Genomic DNA, 17,753 nt, shown 5'->3' with positions numbered 1-17,753 from the left:
ACAGTATCTAGAAACTTGACTGCTGAGCTTAAAATCTTTAAGAACAGGTACATTCTTCATTAATGGGCATGCTATCAATCCACTACAAATGGCCTATAACCTTTCAAAGCAGCACACGGTACTAATATTTTACTTTTCATGGGCAGTTTGAGGTTGATTCCACTGATGAGTTTCACCGCTATCTTTAATTGTTTTTAAAATTGCATATTATAGGCAGCAATAAACACAAATTAGCATCATACCATCCACAGCTTTCTGCAAGGCACAGTTTCTATAAACAAGTTAAAACGCATACATCTGTAAATAATAAGCATAAGTATGCTGAACTTAATGAATAAGGGCACTAAAAGAAATTGAACAGTAGGGGTTCAGCAATTAGAGTAACTGCCCATTTTATTAAAAATGTATTGTTTCCAGCTTTTGCTTTAGAAGACTTTTATTGCTCTGCTAATTCCAAGTTTTGATTTCCTTAGAAAAGGAGGTCTAACTCTTTATTTTTCTTTGACAGCCCCCTGTCACACAGCCACTCACCTTTTTTACAAGGCAACGGACAACTGTGAAGCTTTATATCTCACTGCTCGGGACCTCACTCTCCGGCCTTTGCTGCAGACCTTTTTTTTGGCATTATGCCACCCAGAGGTATGATTCTTTATTGAGTAAGGTTTCATTCCACAACGAACCTGGGATGAAACCTGCTGAACCAGCAAACCCCAGGCAGCTGCCCTCCGGCCCCTTCCCAGAGGTTACCAACACTGGCAGAGTGGGGAGGGGAAGAGCACGCATCCAGCTTCCCAGCCATGCTGCTGCAAAACAGGGCCATTTGCTAAAGCTGGCAAGGCTCGGGGCCATGAAATGGAGCCATGAGTTTCCTCCTGCTGTTCAGCAGCAGCCTCCTGCAAGAAGACAGGGCCTCCTGCAAGAAGACAGGGCAGTGTGTAGACTGGGAGAAGCAAAGGTGGCTTCTTAAACCAGACAGATATGTCTCCCATTCCCCACGTTATTGCAATGAAACCTTGGGCTACCTTTGCTTGTAAATAGATGTTTTACATCCATGTACCTTACTTTCCGAGTAAGCATCAAGATTATTCCTTACACTAGCCTAATTGCACCCACGTTGCTGCTCTGCTGCAACTGTGGGGGTATAATTGAAACAATACGTTATTTCCATTTAGACATGACACAATAACAGGAAAAAATGGCTTTCATCACTTGAGCTTATCTGCAACTAGAAGGGCAGTCAGACCAAAACTTAACCTTGCTGACATCCTCCAGCACACATATATTTGCAATATCTGAGACCAAAACAGGGGCATAGCATGCCAGACCAGAACACTGCAGTACTAAGAGCAGCTCACCCCAATATATTTAAGAAAGGAATATTTAAGAACTGCACATTGCCACTATCTTTTGAGGGGACAAATAAAATATAGAGTTCACCAACCTGTAATGCTCACCTGATCAGAATTTCAATACTTCTGAATTGAATACCTGCCAGACAAAAAATGGTAACGCAGGTAGGTAACCATGTAAACTAAACCAGGTAACATAAAAACTAAAACACTACCATGTTTCCTTTCCTTGGAATTCACAGTACCTTGATATTGAGTTTATAGAATATTGTGGTTTTGTTGTTTGTTTTTTTTTTTCTTTTAACTTTTCACCGTCACAGTTAACCTGGCAAACATCCCTCGGCCCCTCTCACAGTAGGTGCAGCAGAAGCCAAGAGCTGGGAAGGAGCGTGGTGTCCTCGAGCCAAGTGGTAGCAGCACTCTAACTGTGGCTCAGGGCACACCTCCACACTCTGCCTAGAAGAGCAAAGATCAATAAAATAAGACGTTCACAAGAGCCTGGAGACAAGATGAGTACCGTGACTGGAGAGCACATTTTCCAATATTCTGTTTTCCTATTCTCTACCTGCAGTGGATTTCCTATTAAACCCTTGGAGTGAGGAATGCTCATAATTTCGCCTGTATGTTGTCTGTCATTACCATTCTCATTCAGAAGAAAAAAAAATGCACATACTGTACTGCAGGCAAACACCTCTGTGCTAACAGCATTTCCTAGTGACCTGGTCTTTCTTATTCAATACCTACCTTCAATAGTGACTTGGGTTTTTTTCTCCCCAGATAAGCTGCTCACAATCAACTGCAATATCCTAGCCTTGCAAACAGGAAAAATGTCAACGACACTTTATACAGAATATGGCAAAAAGATAGTACTTTATTTCCAAAGAGCTGGAAAAGCAGTATTCTGTCCTGATGTCTGATGTCCCAAGAAACTTAAGGTAAAACTTATCCTCTGAAAAAGGGGAGTTACTATTTTCCAAAGGGATTAAAATCCAGAAAATCTCTGGTTAACATGATCTAATAATTTTAAAATGTCTATATTATGAATATTCAATATGACATGTATGCATATAAGCATGTTTCACAAAACATACTTTTTTGGGGGGGGAGGGGGGACTGGACTTTTCCTGCCATGTTTGAGAGATTTGGGTTATTATTTACTGTAGAAATTAAGCTCTCTTTAAAAATGCTTTTCCAATTGTCATGGTTAGAAAGATATACTATTAAATGAAAATTCATTCAATGCCATCTTCCCAAATTTTCTGAAGGACTCATTTAGTGCCTCTGCTCACACTGAAAGGATTCTGAAGCCCCACCAAAGTATTACTGACAACATGCCAAGGCTCTTAAAAAAAATTAGATAGCAGTGAAACTATCTTAAGATCCAGAAAATCTCTAACCTATGGTTTTAGTATTTAATGAATCACTGTGACAAGGCAGAGCAGCCATTTTAAGGAATTAGTAAAATACAGCGCCAGAGAGCTGTTAGAAAACATTGCTTTTAATTTCTTAGTATATGTCTAAGTCTGACCACTGCACAGCAGCATATAATTGCCCCAAACTGTAATATATCTAGGTAAGCTTTCTACAGAGTAAGTTTAGCATGATTTCATTTACTTCCCTTTATGATCTTGTTTTGTGTCTCATTAGGTGGACCTGTTGGAAATTCGGGGGAATCTTCTTAGTTCTTTTTCCACACTTTATCCACCAGGTACAAGTTTGTCATCTAAATATGACAATCTATAAAAACAGTAATTAAAAAAAATCATAACCTGTGAACTCACGGAATGGTCTCTGAGAAAACTCACCTCTGATCACCTTACCCTGGGACCAGCAATCCCAGTGTGACAGGGGCATATTTTGGAAAGCTCTCACACCACCCAGGCACAGGGAAGACCCCTGTTTCATGGCACCCCCGGCATTTGCAAACCAGTTTGCCTGATCACTGCCTTGTATTGTTTCCTGAGATAAGCAGGGCCCCAGTGAACAATTAAAGCTTTCAATAAATAATCTGCAAGCACATTCATTTGATTTACTGTTATTTGATACAGCAGTTAGTTTCAATGGGGCAGTTACTATTGATCACTTAAAGTACTACAGACAAACATGAAACACTTCCAGAACTCCATGGATTATTACTCTTTATCTGCCACTCATCTGGGTTACTTGTAATGGTTGCGAAATTTAAAATCAATAACAACAATTAGCGTTCGGTATACTCTGAGGAATGAATCATGTGAAGTATGTTTTGTTACAAAAATGAAAGGCTGGAGAGCTTGCAAACGTGAAAGACTCTTGCAAACAGCCAAACTCTAAAATAATTTATCCTGGTATTAGAAACTGTCCAATCAAGGGGGTAAAGAAAAGAAAAAAATGGTGTTTTAAACGCACACACAAGCTTACACACAATTATAAAAAGGTATTGGTAGGGTTTTCAAAGGAATAAAACTTTCAACCAGGCTAGTGAGAAAGACACACGCAAGTTTTCCTTAGAAAATTCTACTACAAGTCCTACAATTTCATACTTCCTCCTTGACCTCTACAGGAGTTTTGGGTTGGACTTGCACCTATGTAGAAAATTGAGGACATAGGAACAGGTCTGACTCCTCTTCCCACTAGCTTTTACTGGAGTTTATCACCAAAAAAAGTTTTTAAGTATAAGAAATGAATACAAAATGAAATTAATAAAGCTGGAAACTGATTTTAAGGTATATATGTTGAAAAACACCTTCTTTCTTTAGATTCATAGTGATTAGTTGTGAATCTAATGAAATGGATGGAAATAACAGTATTTTGAGAACTCTGCCAGAGTAATAATTCTAGATAATTAAAATGCAAAGCAATAAGAGAAATGTTTTATCATTAAACTGTAACCAGAGCTCTGTGTGAAATCATCCATTCAGAAGACTTGTTTTTCATCAATTATTTGTAATTTATCTCATGTAAATATAAGAAGGTCTAATTAAAATGTATGACTCCTTATGCAGCTTCTTGTCATTAAGACCAATGAAAGCATTCTGAAGACCATAATGAAATAATTATGTTTGCCTTTAAGAATCCTCTTCAACAACACATGGCAGTACCACACTAAATTAAAACATCAGGAACTAAATTTCTCTTGCATCTATATCCATTTTCACTAATTATACCCCCAAGCTTTCCAATAGACCAGGCCCTAAAATTCTTCTGAAGCTGAAACAGCCTAAGGAACAGCAGCCTTTTCATAGTAATGGACTTTGATGAAGAAACAAAGGTAATGCAACCCTGGAAGCATTAATATTTCAAATAGAGTTATCATGTGAAAATATGTGTTTATTTGAAAAATGGGGAAAAGATTGTTGATAAAAAGCCAAATATGTGTTCCAAGGAAACCAATACTCTGATTTAATCTCCTTTAATTGCGTCATTCCTTCCTCACCTCTTTTGTCAGAGTATTTTCTTGTTCTGCACAGAAATTCAAGTTAGCAAAAGCATTACAAACACGGTATTACTGGGCAGTGCCAGTGTACCATGCTGTAACTGAGCTCTGCTTTCACATTTTGGTAAAGGTGAAAACAGCCCCTGTGAACAATTGCAGCTTTCATAATGGACTCCATTTCAGGAAGAAGAGAACAGCTATTTTCCCAAACTGCCTCCAGACATGCAGTGCTTCCTAACACACAGCTCCTGCTTTAACCGTGAAGTCTTGCAGGACCTCTCTAAAACAGAGAGAAAGGAAAGGATTTGGATAAGATAAAAAAAAAAAACCAAAACACCACAAAAAACAACTCACAGAAGGATGTGAGTCAGCTTTGACTTCTTGCAGGCAGCTGAAGGCTTCTTTTCAAAACTTCAGGCAGATAATGGATCCTTCTTGGTGTGGTCTCAAGATTAGTGAGTGTTGCAATACATGCAAAGCATAGAAAGATGAGCAGTTCACGTAACCTGCATGGCATGTGACTATATAGGCAACTAGAAAAACACAGCCAGAATGTGCTCTCCAAATGGAAAGATGAAGGCAGAGGTTCACTGGGGGATGAAGCCTTGGGAAAACTATCTTTCTCTGTTAGCCCCCCATCATCAAAGACACTGAAAGACATAGGTGATTTGCCATTTGTTCTGCACTTTACACCTTGGTTCAAAGTGTGGGGTGGAATCAGAAGGATCTTTAGAAAGACAGGTCTCCAAGACCTTCCAGCCAGCCACTAAGGAGGATCTGACTTATACCCTGATCCAGTAACTAATAAAATTTCTTCCTCAATTGAATGAAAAGAGAAAACTCAATAAACAAAGCAATGCAAAGGAATACTCTGCATCATGAGGGGAAAAAAGAAAGACCTCCTGAGACCAAAAGTTGAGAGGCAGAAGAATGAACAATGACTTAAAACCAAACAAAGAACCTCCCAAACTCAAGACCTGATCTTAACAATAAAAAAGCTCAGCCATGCGTGACATTTTTTAGCTAGTCCTTTGTCTTGTGCCCTAAGCCAGAAACTGCAGACTGGTGGATCAGTGAGGGCAGATCTCTGTGAAGGAGGGAAGGTTTGTAGAGAAGTTAGGATCTTTGATTAGAGCAACCCAGAGAGTTGTGCAAAACCCCCACAGGCAGTCGAGCTTTGGGGAGCACAGGCTTTTCCCTGTGCCTTAACTGGGGTCCTGGGGGAAGCATCTGCCTGCAGATCCGCAGCCCTTGCCCAGGGGAAGGTCCGGGTATCAGGTATCGCCAGATGGCACTGTGACACAGTTTTCCAACTCCTTTTTCTCCTCTGTGAGTGAGTGTTCAGTCTTGGAAAGACAGGCAACACTGGTCTTCCTTGTGAGTTTTTGGGTAGAAGATGAGGAATTAAAGCAGCAGAGGAGCTTGCTCCCAGCCTCAGGCTCCGCCCATGGACAGTCCCTGAGCAACTGTGCTGGAGGCTCTGAGACCCCTGAAAGCCAGGGTAGAGTTGTACCGCGCCTGAACACCTCTGTCCCAGATAGGTATTTGTGAACAAGTGAAATATTTAAATCAACTCAGATGCTGTTACATTCACTTATCATGCAGGAACCTAGGAATCCTCTTGGTATCAGTCACCAGCTGGCAGAAGAAGTGATTCCTGGACAAGACTGGAAGATGACATGGAAGCCTGGTAGGAAATGAAATACACACCTCTATATCATGTACTGCCGTGTCACCAGCCAGCTTGGCAGACAAGACTACCAGAGTGGCGCAATGGTCATTTCGGGAACACCTCAAGCTGCATTCAGATTAAAAAAAATAATTAAAAAAAAATCGCAGGATTCAAGACACCTTTTGTGTTCTTTAGCTGTTTTGGTGGGGTAGGGGGTTTCTGTTTGGTTTTCTTTTGGTTTTTTTTTGTTTTGATTTGGGGTTTTTTGGGGGGGAGGGGCAGAGAGAATTGAACTATTCCTTCCACTGTTTGTATCTTACAGGCACAAATGGCTTTCTAGAATCAAAGCACCACTGAAGGAAATCTGTGTTAAATCAAACCATGGCTGTTGTGTCCGGTTGGTACAACAGCAGTCAACCTGTTTGATTGCTCCACACCTCTGCTATATATCTTTAAAAGAAAAATGAACCTTCTTTCTTTTTAAGAAGTAGTATTGGATGTTCATTGTGCTGAACCTGCAGCGCAGTGGCATGAACTTTTACCGGTATTTCATAGAAGTATTGGTACATAAATACACTAAAGGCTCACTCATACAACCGCTCTGTGTCTGAAACTCTTATTAAAATCAAGGGTGGAGGGCTGAGTGCATTTAAGTGCTTCACTAGATAAGGCTGTAAAAGACAAAGATGTACTTAATTTGTCATTTCATTGTTCAAAGTTGCTTGCTAAAAATACAATGTGAGCCTAGAGAAAAATATTATGGTTCAATGGAAAGAGATTCTCCAAACCATTAAAGGAAACTAAGCGGTGCTAAAAAATCTCTTTGTTGTGAGACATTTTTCTGCTCTTTTTCTTAGGGGATGCACTTAGCGGCAAAATGTAAGTCACTGAAAGTGCATAGAACGGAAATCCCTCCAAACTATGGATGGACTTTAACATCATGTCCTTAGCAGTGAAGATCCAGAGTACTCTCAGAATTTATAAATACTCATTCAAGCTTTAACCTATTAAACCTATACAAGTGTCACTTGCATGTGTATATTTAACTTAGGTAGTTTTATAATATTCAGTTTACATATGGTATAAGCAGGGGAAAGAAAAATCACCTTGTCCAAGGGGAATAGAAGGTATATTATATACTCTATGTCTAGGATTCTTTAAAACAGACTTGCTGGATTATATTTCCATCTCTCTTAACAAAAGTATTTGAAGAAGCTGCAAGGCTCACACAGAACACTAAAAGAAAGTGGGGTCAGTTATATAAGGGCTAGCATTAGTTTGTTAAAAGTTTTTTTCCTACCCACTCCCAAGTAAAGGGACAAAGAAGTGAACATTGTGGGAATGTGTTTCTAAACCACATGATATCCTTATCAGATTGTCATGTACAAGGGAGGTTCTCACACAGGGACCCCATGCTGGTGAGCTGCCCTGTCACATGATGCAAGTTCTACGCTCCTATTCAGATTACTAAAATGAGCTGAAGAAAGCTAGATTTCCCCCTCCTCCCTCCCTCCTCCCCAAAATAAGCAAAATGCACAGTGACCAAAGTCATATTAATTCACTGCCACTGGGAAAACAACCCTGAGCAGCTGCTAACAATAAGTGAGTATATGAAGAAGATAATCTAGCTATTAAAATCTATACCACAATTAATATGTGATGAGCAGACTTTAATGCATGGAAGCAAACAGAGAATCGGAGAAACCTGTGAATCAGACAAAATAAAGGGAAAAAACCCTTGGCTGACTTGCAAATTTATAGAAAGAGAGTAAAATGTTTTTATAAACAAGTCCTACTTTGTCCTGTGTCTCTATTTTCACTGTTGATGTTGTGAACTCTGTCATTGAATTACTTTTCATATAGTTTAGGGGAAGTGGAACAGTCCTGTAAACATTTTTAATAATTAAATGAAGGTTCTAAATAATAATTGGTCATTCAAATACATGGCTTGTTTTAAAAAGTGCTGAGGGAGCTCCTAGATGCTCAGCATATTTGGAAATGAAGCCATGAAATGTGGATTTAGGATGCTAACTTTAGGCTACTGTTTCTGACATTCTTAACTTTTGAAACACATTTGCTAACGGAACGACGAATTAGTAAAATCCCAGACCTTAGATTATTTTTAAAAAGTTTAAAATCCACATTTTTGGATGCAACTTGCTTACAGATTACAATGATGAGGAACAGCTAAGATTACTGTGACCAAAAAACTGCACAGAATCATTTCCACATGATACCAGTTTGTTTATTTTATACCTAGAATATGGTTCTCATAAAAAGGCGGCAGCAGTAGACGAAAGACATTACTCTTGGTTTGCCTGCTAGAAAATTCTGCATTGTTACCCTCATGCCTATATTTTTTCCTGCAGCACTGACAAAATTATTATTCTGTTAGTTTAAAATAGTTTTGAGCATTTTGTGGCTTGTATTTTTGTGGTTCCATTTGGTTTGAAAGGGCTTGGATTTCAGCAAGAAGTGGCATGGGTCACAGTGCATGGGGACAGACTTCATGCACGTGAGCAAAGGTCAAAATCAATCATAGCTTTGTATTTCCAGGCCTATTACTTTTGGCAGTTTACCCTGCCAGAAGGGGCTAAAATATTTGCCTCCCAAAAGGAGTAAACATCAATAGGAGCAGGAATATAATCAGATTCTCAACCACTCAGCAATGAGAAATGAGGGAAAAGGATCCCCTCCTCTCCGTAGCCACTAAGCCACTTAAACATTAGATACAACATTTTCAGCAAAAAGTTGAAAGATTTCACAGCACAGTGACTTGAAAAGGACAATAGGCCTATTTAGGCAATTATATTATGCAGGCTTTGTTATTAGGCAGCCCTGCTCAGTCCCAGAAAGTCTGGATAATCAAAAGTGTCCAAGTACAGGAAGGGGAAAAGTACAACCCCACCCTCCCACACAGCCGCTGCCAGGACCTCTGGATTTGAAGGGTAAAGTCTATTTACTGAAGTTCCTTGGCCATTTTATACATCAACTGATATCCTTCCTCATGGGGCTGCGTGCTACAGCCTAGCAGAGCTCTGGAAAGCCCTCTGAAACCACAACTAATTTGGCCCCAGTCGCCCGCCCCTGTAAATTCACTGCTGAGAGGCTGCTGCCAGCCCCCTAGGCAGAAACTGTGAGGGGAGAGGGAAGTTCCCCCCCGGCTCGCACGCATACCAGTGCCGGTCCCCACGGCCAAACAGATCTGGAAACTCATCGCAGCTGTGCTTTGCTTCTGAGGTCTCAATAGGATGGGGCATAGCGTGGCCGGACCACGGCAGACAGCAGTCCTTCTGAGCACAATGTCCCTTTCACAACCCCAGTCCCAAATCTAAATGCTGGCTGTGTAACACAGCCGCACTTCATCGGCTGCGTAAAGGGCGGTATATAAATTAGACCTGAGCAAAACCAGTCTTTTGGCGTGTTTAGGGGAGGTGGAACCACAATCTGCCGACCAGGGCGCCTCACTCCCCGTGCGCCCCTGAGCAAAGCCCCTCACCTTGGCTGGGCTGCAGTGCTGGTGTGACGCACACATGGTTAACAAAAACAGCTCAGCAGTAAGTGGGGATTTAACTGGACGTGAGGATGACTAACTTCACTGTTTGAAACACTATCTCAGTCTTTCAACTCCTTAACTCACCCTCTTCAAGGCATCGCCTCACCAGCCTGGCTTTGTTCTTACAAGTTGCACCTTTGCTGCACAGACTCATTAGGCAAGCAGGGAGTCACCCAAAGATACATTGCTTTTCCTCCAAGCTTATCCCACCCTGACTTCACCAGCGAACGCCTCTCATCATTTTTGTCTGCAGGAGTTTTTGACAGCGGTGCGTGTCCATTAGAGTTTTCCTGTGCCAGCAGACGAATCAGGCTAACTGCATTAGAATCTATATAGAGAATAGTTTCCTCCATTCAATTAATTCGGAAGAAAAATATCCCCATGCAATTTTTTTTTATGTAGTGGATCAGAAACAAACATTTTTTAATAACATATTTCAGGACACTAAGCTAGAAGTATAAAAATTTAAACAAAGACTGTATCCCTAAGCAAATCAATCCTAGCAATTTAGCTGTAAAGTTTATAGATGAACTTTAAAGAAAATAACCTGGTTCAAACAGATCTTGCCTTCTGGGCACTAGCAAACACACCTGCAGCAATTTGATACTTGGGAATGCAGATTACAAGTCCTTCACTTCAAAATGTTTGTTTTTAAATTCAGAAAGATGAAAGAAAATAAAGTAGTGAGCTTTTCTTTTTGTTGAGCACAGATGTTTCCAGTGCTTGCAGGGAATGAGAACCTGACCCAAACATTGCAATAATCCAGAATTCTGAAGGAAAACATACACCTTCTGGAGTCCCATCTTCATGAACTTTCTAAAAGTTAATACCCGCTAGCTCCTCTCTAGGCAAACACTTCCTACCAAACTGAAATAAGAACTGTATACTACACGAGCCTCAACATCCCAATGTGTTCTGCTGCCATATCCATAACTTTTGCCTTCATCAAATTTTTCATTATTCTAACCCTAAGGAAATGCAGTAGGCAGTAGTCTTCTACTTGATATAATTAGCTGAAACACTACATAATGACAAACAAACTTACTCTTGTTTTGGGCCTGCTCATTTGTTTTTTTGCCTGTTTAATTAATGAAGACTAATGAAGACTTTTTTAATAGGCTTTTCCAAGGTCAAATCGCCATTCTTTGCAGCTCCTCTCTCAGGACCTGTCCTGTTCCCACTTCTGCAGTGTTTAGTTAGCTCACGTTTCACCAAAAGTTACTGGTTTTCTCTCGGTGTTTGTTGCCGCTGCACTACAAGGGAGCAGAAAATTCTACCTTACTTAAGAAACTATAGATTATTCATTCTTGCAATCTCAATTCTTTTGTTCTTTTAAGAACCATCCTTGTCTAATTTGATTATACTGACCTGATTTTTATCTTATGACAAAAGAGTGAGAATGAATTATGATTAAAAGTGCAGTTGGTTCTACTCTCATTTCTGAGTCCATAATTTTATTTGCAAACAAATAATTTCATTTTAAATCTTCTAACTAATGTCACATCAAACATCAACATATATGAGAGCAAAATTAGGGGCGATTTCTGCGTGTTTGTAAAACATCGCACAATACTCAATGGCTAACAGTTGCACTACAAACCCATGGCAGATTTTTCCTCCCACAGGGGAGAGGAAAAAATACCACACAAGTTAAGGTCATGTTTGGGTTGTGCCTTATCCTCTATTTTTACTTTGCACACCCTCGTGGACTAGAAAATTCATGATGCTGCAGGAGTGCGCTAGCTTAGTGAATCGTAATAGGATTAACGTACTGAAGATGTGCTGAAGTTGGAGACCTACAGCATTCTGCCCTAAACCCTGCAATGGCCAATTTTGCCAGCGTTTCAGTTGAAACCCCGATGCTGTCTGGGATTGTTACTGGCCTGCTCTGAGTCTGCACTATCCATGTACTATTCCCTCAACAGCCATTTATATTTTACTCTACAATCACGTCTCTATCAAAGCAATATTTCCAAGGCCTAAAGCAAGGGCTGCAGGTGTACTGCTTTATTTTTGCAGAACCAAAAATAAAACAACAAAGTAGACCAAAAAAACCCCATCTATCACACATCTAACAATTACAAAACTTGGCTATTATTACACTCCATTAAATCACAGAGATTTTCTTAAAAAAGGAGAATCAGGAAATGCTTGAGTTAGAATTAAACTTTGCTATCTTTGTATTTATAAGCACTGGAGCAACCTTTAAACTATTAAAAGCTTTCTGGACCACAAAAAATCTGGGTTTGTCATTATTTTCATGAGATGCCACATAAAAATCTTACACTTTGAGAGAATTTTGGTATTTATTTATGTCAATTTATGTATTTACTCATATGCATAAGCTGCTTACACTTTCTTCAAAATTGAAAACAAAATTTGCTCTAGTAATCAAACAGTAATCTTAATTTGGACCCTAAGTAAATTGTTTTTCCATGTTTCTATACATTAACTTTCACAATTCAAATTACAGCCATCGTATTATGATTCAGGTTTCAACCCAATTTTAAATTCCCATGCAGTGAAGATTAATCCTATTGCTTACAAAGTTACAAGACTGGATTCCTGAATGCATTTTCTTGTATTTTTAGTTACTCTTGTTAATATGAGTTTCTTTGATTAGCTAAACTTTGCTGTTATCAACACTTGTCTCTTATCACAGGCCCTAGGCAAATGACATATTTACCACTCATTCCATTCTGATAAGAGTAATCCTGTGTTTAACTTGCCCAAGAACAAACGCCATATATTTTGTTTTTAAGAATCCTGCTTCTAGGTATTAACAACATACAAAAGAATGAGCAGGACATTTTAAAACCAGAAGTTATTTAAAGAATATTTTGCAAGTGTAAGCTTTTAACGACAGTATATGCCTCCTACTCCAGCAAAGTTTATTTAATTCCAAGTTTCCGCAATATCACCGCTGAAGTTATACTAAAGTTTAAACCACGAAAGCAGGAAAACACATTTTTAGTAAAACATCTGGTTTGGATTTTTGTTTTTGCTAACTGAAGCTCTCCTGTAGCTAGTAACATTATTTTTAAGTAAAAGCTTTGTTTCATAATTTATTTGAAGCATTTTGAAAACAGCGCGAAGAAAATAAATATCCCGTGCTGAACTTCACAGTCTCCTTTTAATTGTAAAGATATCAAATCATTTGCAGTGTTGTAGGCTGGTAGTCACTGTTTTTTACAATTCTGTTTTCACTACTCAACCCACACAAATGTCATATGGTGACTGAAAACTTTTGAGCAGAGTGAAACACATTATTTCACCAAACAGTTTTACATTTATTTTTCAATTCCTTCCTCCACCCCTCGGAGGTATTGAAGGGAGAACTCTTCTAATTCCTAGTTAACTTTTTAACATACTGCGAAACAAAAATTTAAAACAGATTGATACAGTTAATGGCGTACTGAAGTGCCCGAGAGCGTGCTAAAAACATTTTGATAGATAGCCAAGTCATTTATCTAAATCACCGTCAGAGCAGTGAAGCATCCTGCAAGTTTTTATGCAGAGTATAAGGCAGTGTTTTCTGGCACTTTTTGTCATTTCTCAAACTTGAAACTGGGGTGTTAAAATACTGCTGTTGTTTACCATCTATCTATTTCAGCAACAAATCAAGGCCCTATAACATAATAGTACATTTTCAGAAGTGTCATACCACTAACTCTCACTCCTCTGTTACCAGTCCAACGCTGTCTGCATTTCAAGGTATAGAAATAATTGATGGTTAAACTCAAAGGGTGTTCACAGTAAGTAGTTTTCTAGCAAAACAGCAACTTCTTAGAGCAACAAAGTGAAGAAGAAAGGTGGCAGCAAGGTCAGTACAAAGAAATATTGCCTTTTCTTCGGAAACTTAAAACTTCTGTCTGATTTTTGGAATGGCACCTACCCACTGCAATTCCACATCTTTGCAAGAACTGTAGAGAGCAGCATTTTAATTGCTTGGCTGCTCTGCTAAAATGCACTTCAAGACAACATGCATCCTGATTATTAAACGTTCTACAAAATTAGATTAAGGAGAAAAAAAAAAGCTATCACAGAGATGTTATGTAAATTCATCCTTCACTGGCTGGAGTTTTGCAAGTATTTGCTGTATTACATTACAATTTTATGTGTTCCTGTTTGGCTCCACAACTGTTCTTAGGATCAATGTGCCACATGAGAAGGGATAAACAGAAAGAAGTCCCGTGCTTCTTTCCTTTTCCTTTCTTGCCAAATGGATAAAAAAAGCTTGCAAACCACATTTTGCACAAAAACTTACCCCACCCCTCATTACCGCTGCACTTAATTACGACTCTTTCTTTTTTAAATACATACAAACAAATAAATAAATGAAATAATAACAACAACAATAATAATTATAGTAATTGCTTTAAAGTGGAAAAATAACAGTTGGGACCTACATTGAGCACTGTGCCGGTGTTGCCACTCTGTTTGTGCCAATCCACTGAAGCATGCTTTGAGAGCCTTCTCCTGGAGCATGCAGGAAGACGGACTCGCAGTGTAGAAATCCAGCATCTGAGCAGGGCTCACTGCTAGAACGTCCATACAGTCAAACATGATTCCCCTTGCACAGAATGCCTGCAAAAGTGCTTTCCTCTAGGTGTGGAGGAAAATGGCACATAAAAGTACACCCAACTCCATCAAACTCTGCCCCTTTTTTGGCACGTAGGCTGTTGGTCTTTTTCCCAGACCAGAATCATGAATTATGACAGACAACACAGCTAAAAGCCTGTAATTGATCCAAATGATCATTTACCATTTTCCAGGCTGCCCAGCCAATCCAGCAAGATGGGGGGATGCGAGCCGCATTCCAAGTTTTAGCTACCACCAATTTCCCCCAAAATTTCTTGAGAGTCAGTCCAGCTCCTGCGGCAATCGCCGGGTGCGTGCCGCGTCCCACGCCGTGCCAATCGCCCACCTCCCCGGGATAAAACAGCTCCGGTAGAGGCTCGGGATCCCCCTCGGCCGTGAATAGATGCTTCTGCCTCTGAACAGCTCACTTCCTACTACTTGTGTCACAGGGAATGAAAGATTGAATTGCCTAATATATGCGAGTGAACTTTCCGTGAACCCTTCCCAGGCTGCTAACCTTCAAATGACCCAAGCGGTCTGACATCACCAGCTCCCAGGATTCTCACACGCCTTCACAACTCCCAGCAGCCCTGCAAAAAAAGCAGGCGGGCGGGCAGGCAAAGGCGAGCCCCAGCTCTGCCGGAGTCGCCCCGCTGCCGCCGAGCGGGCGGGTGTGGACGGGGAGCCCAACTTCCAAAAAGACCCAAAACAATAAAGGAATAAAAAAAAAACCAAAACCAAGCAACAGTGAGGAGAAGGGGAACGGGGTGGGAAACAAACAGCGATGTTTTCAGCAGTTGCAGGGAAGGGAGGATTTTTAATTCCAGTTCGATTTTCTAAAAGTTCTGTGCCTCCCTCCCCCCCCCCCCCCCCCCTCCCCTCCTCCCTGGAGAGGCCAAGACCGATTCGCAGGCGCTGCCGCTGTTCCACGGCCAGGGACACGGGCTTAGCCCCGGCTTCTGGAGCGGCGGGTCTGGGCTCGGAGCAGATTCATCCCAACGCTGCCCCGGCACACGCCAGCAGGGACCCCGCTCAATGCCACCCGCAGGGACTCCGTTCAATACCACTCGCAGAGACGATGGCCGGTGCCAGCCCCACTCCCAGCGGGGAATCTTAGGGGCCCGTCCCTCCTGAGGCGTGGGGGAGTCAGGTCCCATCTCTCCTCACCATCCCTCCCTCACATTGGCTCCTAAATCACCCAGCACTCCCTGGCTTCCCCGATGGGCCGGATTTGGCAGTGCCCGGGAGGGCTTGTCCCCACCACTGAGCCTAGGGCAGGAGGCAGCCACGCATCGCCTCTTCTCCCTCCTCAGCCCCGCCGCCGGGTCCTGCCTGTCTCTGATTAGCAGAGAGGGGCTGGGGCCGCTCCCGTGGACCCGGAGGGGCTGTATCAGCTTTCAGAGGGCTAATGAGCCCCAGCTCCCCGGGAGGGGACAAAGGCCACGAGCTAATCCATGGGGAACAGAACCAGCCCACGGTGCCGAGCAGGGACACTGTGGCTGCCCCCTCCCTGGGGCAGGATGCCCCAGCCACCCCTTCACAGCCATTCTGGAGTCAAGGGGCTGCTCCCACCCACCAAGGTCTCTGTGAAACCACACTGGTGGCAGCTCTCCCTCATGGCAGGAGTAGGTGTCAAAGCCTTCACAGGTGTGTGGCCAGGATGCCACAGCCAGCCCTGGGCTGACTGACCATTTGCAGCAGGCCAGCAGAGAGCTCTGTGTTTTTTAGGTAAATAACTACCTTCTGCAAAGTCTTGGTCACTGAGAAAGACTCCATCAAGGCTTCCAGCAGTCCTCATTCCTACGGACAATTTAAAAATGAAAAACAACAGCCTAGAAACACTCCCTTTGCCCCAATGGAAAGAACATGAGTTCAATAACTACATACATGCTTCCATTTTAAATGAATGAGCCAAGCCACGTCAGCCCCAGCAGAGTGAGCATCACCCAGGAGCAAGGCACAGAGGAGCCTTGCTTCCCGCTCCAAGGAAGCTCAGATTCAGAAACTGGAAAACGAAATGCTTGATTATTGCCTGTTTCTTGCAAAGCCCAACATGGGGGTCAGGCAGAGAAGGGGACACTGTGTGCAGGCATTGCGCACCACTGGCAACCGTAAAGAAATGCTGGAGAGAGACTCACCCTGGGACCTGCGCAGCCACTTTAATGGATGTGGTGTCCCCTCTCCACAAAAAGTCCTTTGATGAACCGAAAGCTCTCTGACAATGCCTGCAGATTGTATTAACAAAACTTTTCACACAGGTTCAAGAATTTAAAAAAACCAAACCAACCCACAAAACAAAACCCCCCACACAGCACACACACTTGTTCCCTGAAACTGATACACCCACGTTGAAAACCAGAGGCCAGAAAAAAGAGCTGCTGCAATCTGGAAGCAAATCCTTTTGAAGAGATAAAAACAAAAGCTTTTCTTAGCCTCCTTCCCCTCGACGGGAGAGTTGTGGTTGTCCATGCAGCAGGCAGCCTCTCTTCCCATCTTTTCTTCAGGCAGAAGAGTTACAAATGCTAGAGTTTAACAGCTTCTTTTAAAGGACTTTTTAAGGACTTTCTTAGCCCTTTGGGGTGTCGTCCCCTAGCCTGTACCCCTCCAGCTGAAGAAGCCCCTGACACTCTCTAATCCAAAATTTATGCACAGCATATGCTTACCAAAAAAACTATCCTTCAGGGAAGGCTTGTTTAAACCACTTCAGCACAGCAAACAGTGTTTGTTGTATTAAAAAGGCAAGTAGAAAAGTGGCTAAATTTCTGTTTATATCTCAGCTGGCTATGTTGCTACAATTCTGTTTTGAATAGCAAAGCTAATTTAAAAGACAGTATTTTCTAACCAGAGGACACAGGACACACGAGAAGTTTGGAATATGTAATGTGTCACCACAAAAATAACTGGAAAGGATGACATAAAACACAGTATGTTTTGTCAGTCTCCAATTTAGGGAGAAAACAGCTTTTTGTGCGGACCAAGGTTCTTGGAACAATTTAAGCTTATGCCAAGAAAAACATGTTGCCCATGTGAGTTAAAGTAAACAAAATCAGACAAACAGAAACATACAGTTATGTTTTTTTCTATTAGCAGTCTTAGAATACTATACTCAAAAATAAAACCTGTTGGTTGTACTCAAAACATAAACTGGCAACTTCTGAAAGTAAATGTCGGGAAGTCACG

The 17,753-nt window shown here is 41.4% G+C and overlaps 1 protein-coding gene across 7 annotated transcripts in view; it reads right to left on the bottom strand.

Moving 5' to 3' along the window:
- RARB (retinoic acid receptor beta) overlaps positions 1 to 17,753 on the bottom strand; it is a 292,148-nt gene that overhangs the window by 77,307 nt on the left and 197,088 nt on the right. For 2 of the 7 annotated variants that reach the window (XM_027675410.1, XM_027675411.1), the window contains exon 1: positions 14,402 to 15,084. The exons of 1 other annotated variant lie outside the window; for it this stretch is intronic. In XM_027675410.1, the coding sequence (XP_027531211.1) occupies positions 14,402 to 14,558 (157 nt within the window). In that variant the 5' untranslated portion in view covers positions 14,559 to 15,084. 4 more of the 7 variants (XM_027675412.1, XM_027675408.1, XM_027675413.1 and 1 more) reach the window with 4 other exon arrangements.

This window comes from Neopelma chrysocephalum, unplaced genomic scaffold (assembly GCF_003984885.1).
Source record: "Neopelma chrysocephalum unplaced genomic scaffold, ASM398488v2 Primary Assembly neopelma1_26, whole genome shotgun sequence".
Classification (NCBI taxonomy): domain Eukaryota; kingdom Metazoa; phylum Chordata; class Aves; order Passeriformes; family Pipridae; genus Neopelma; species Neopelma chrysocephalum.
Note: the sequence above shows the minus strand (reverse complement) of the source record. Positions and strands in the feature narration are given on the sequence as shown.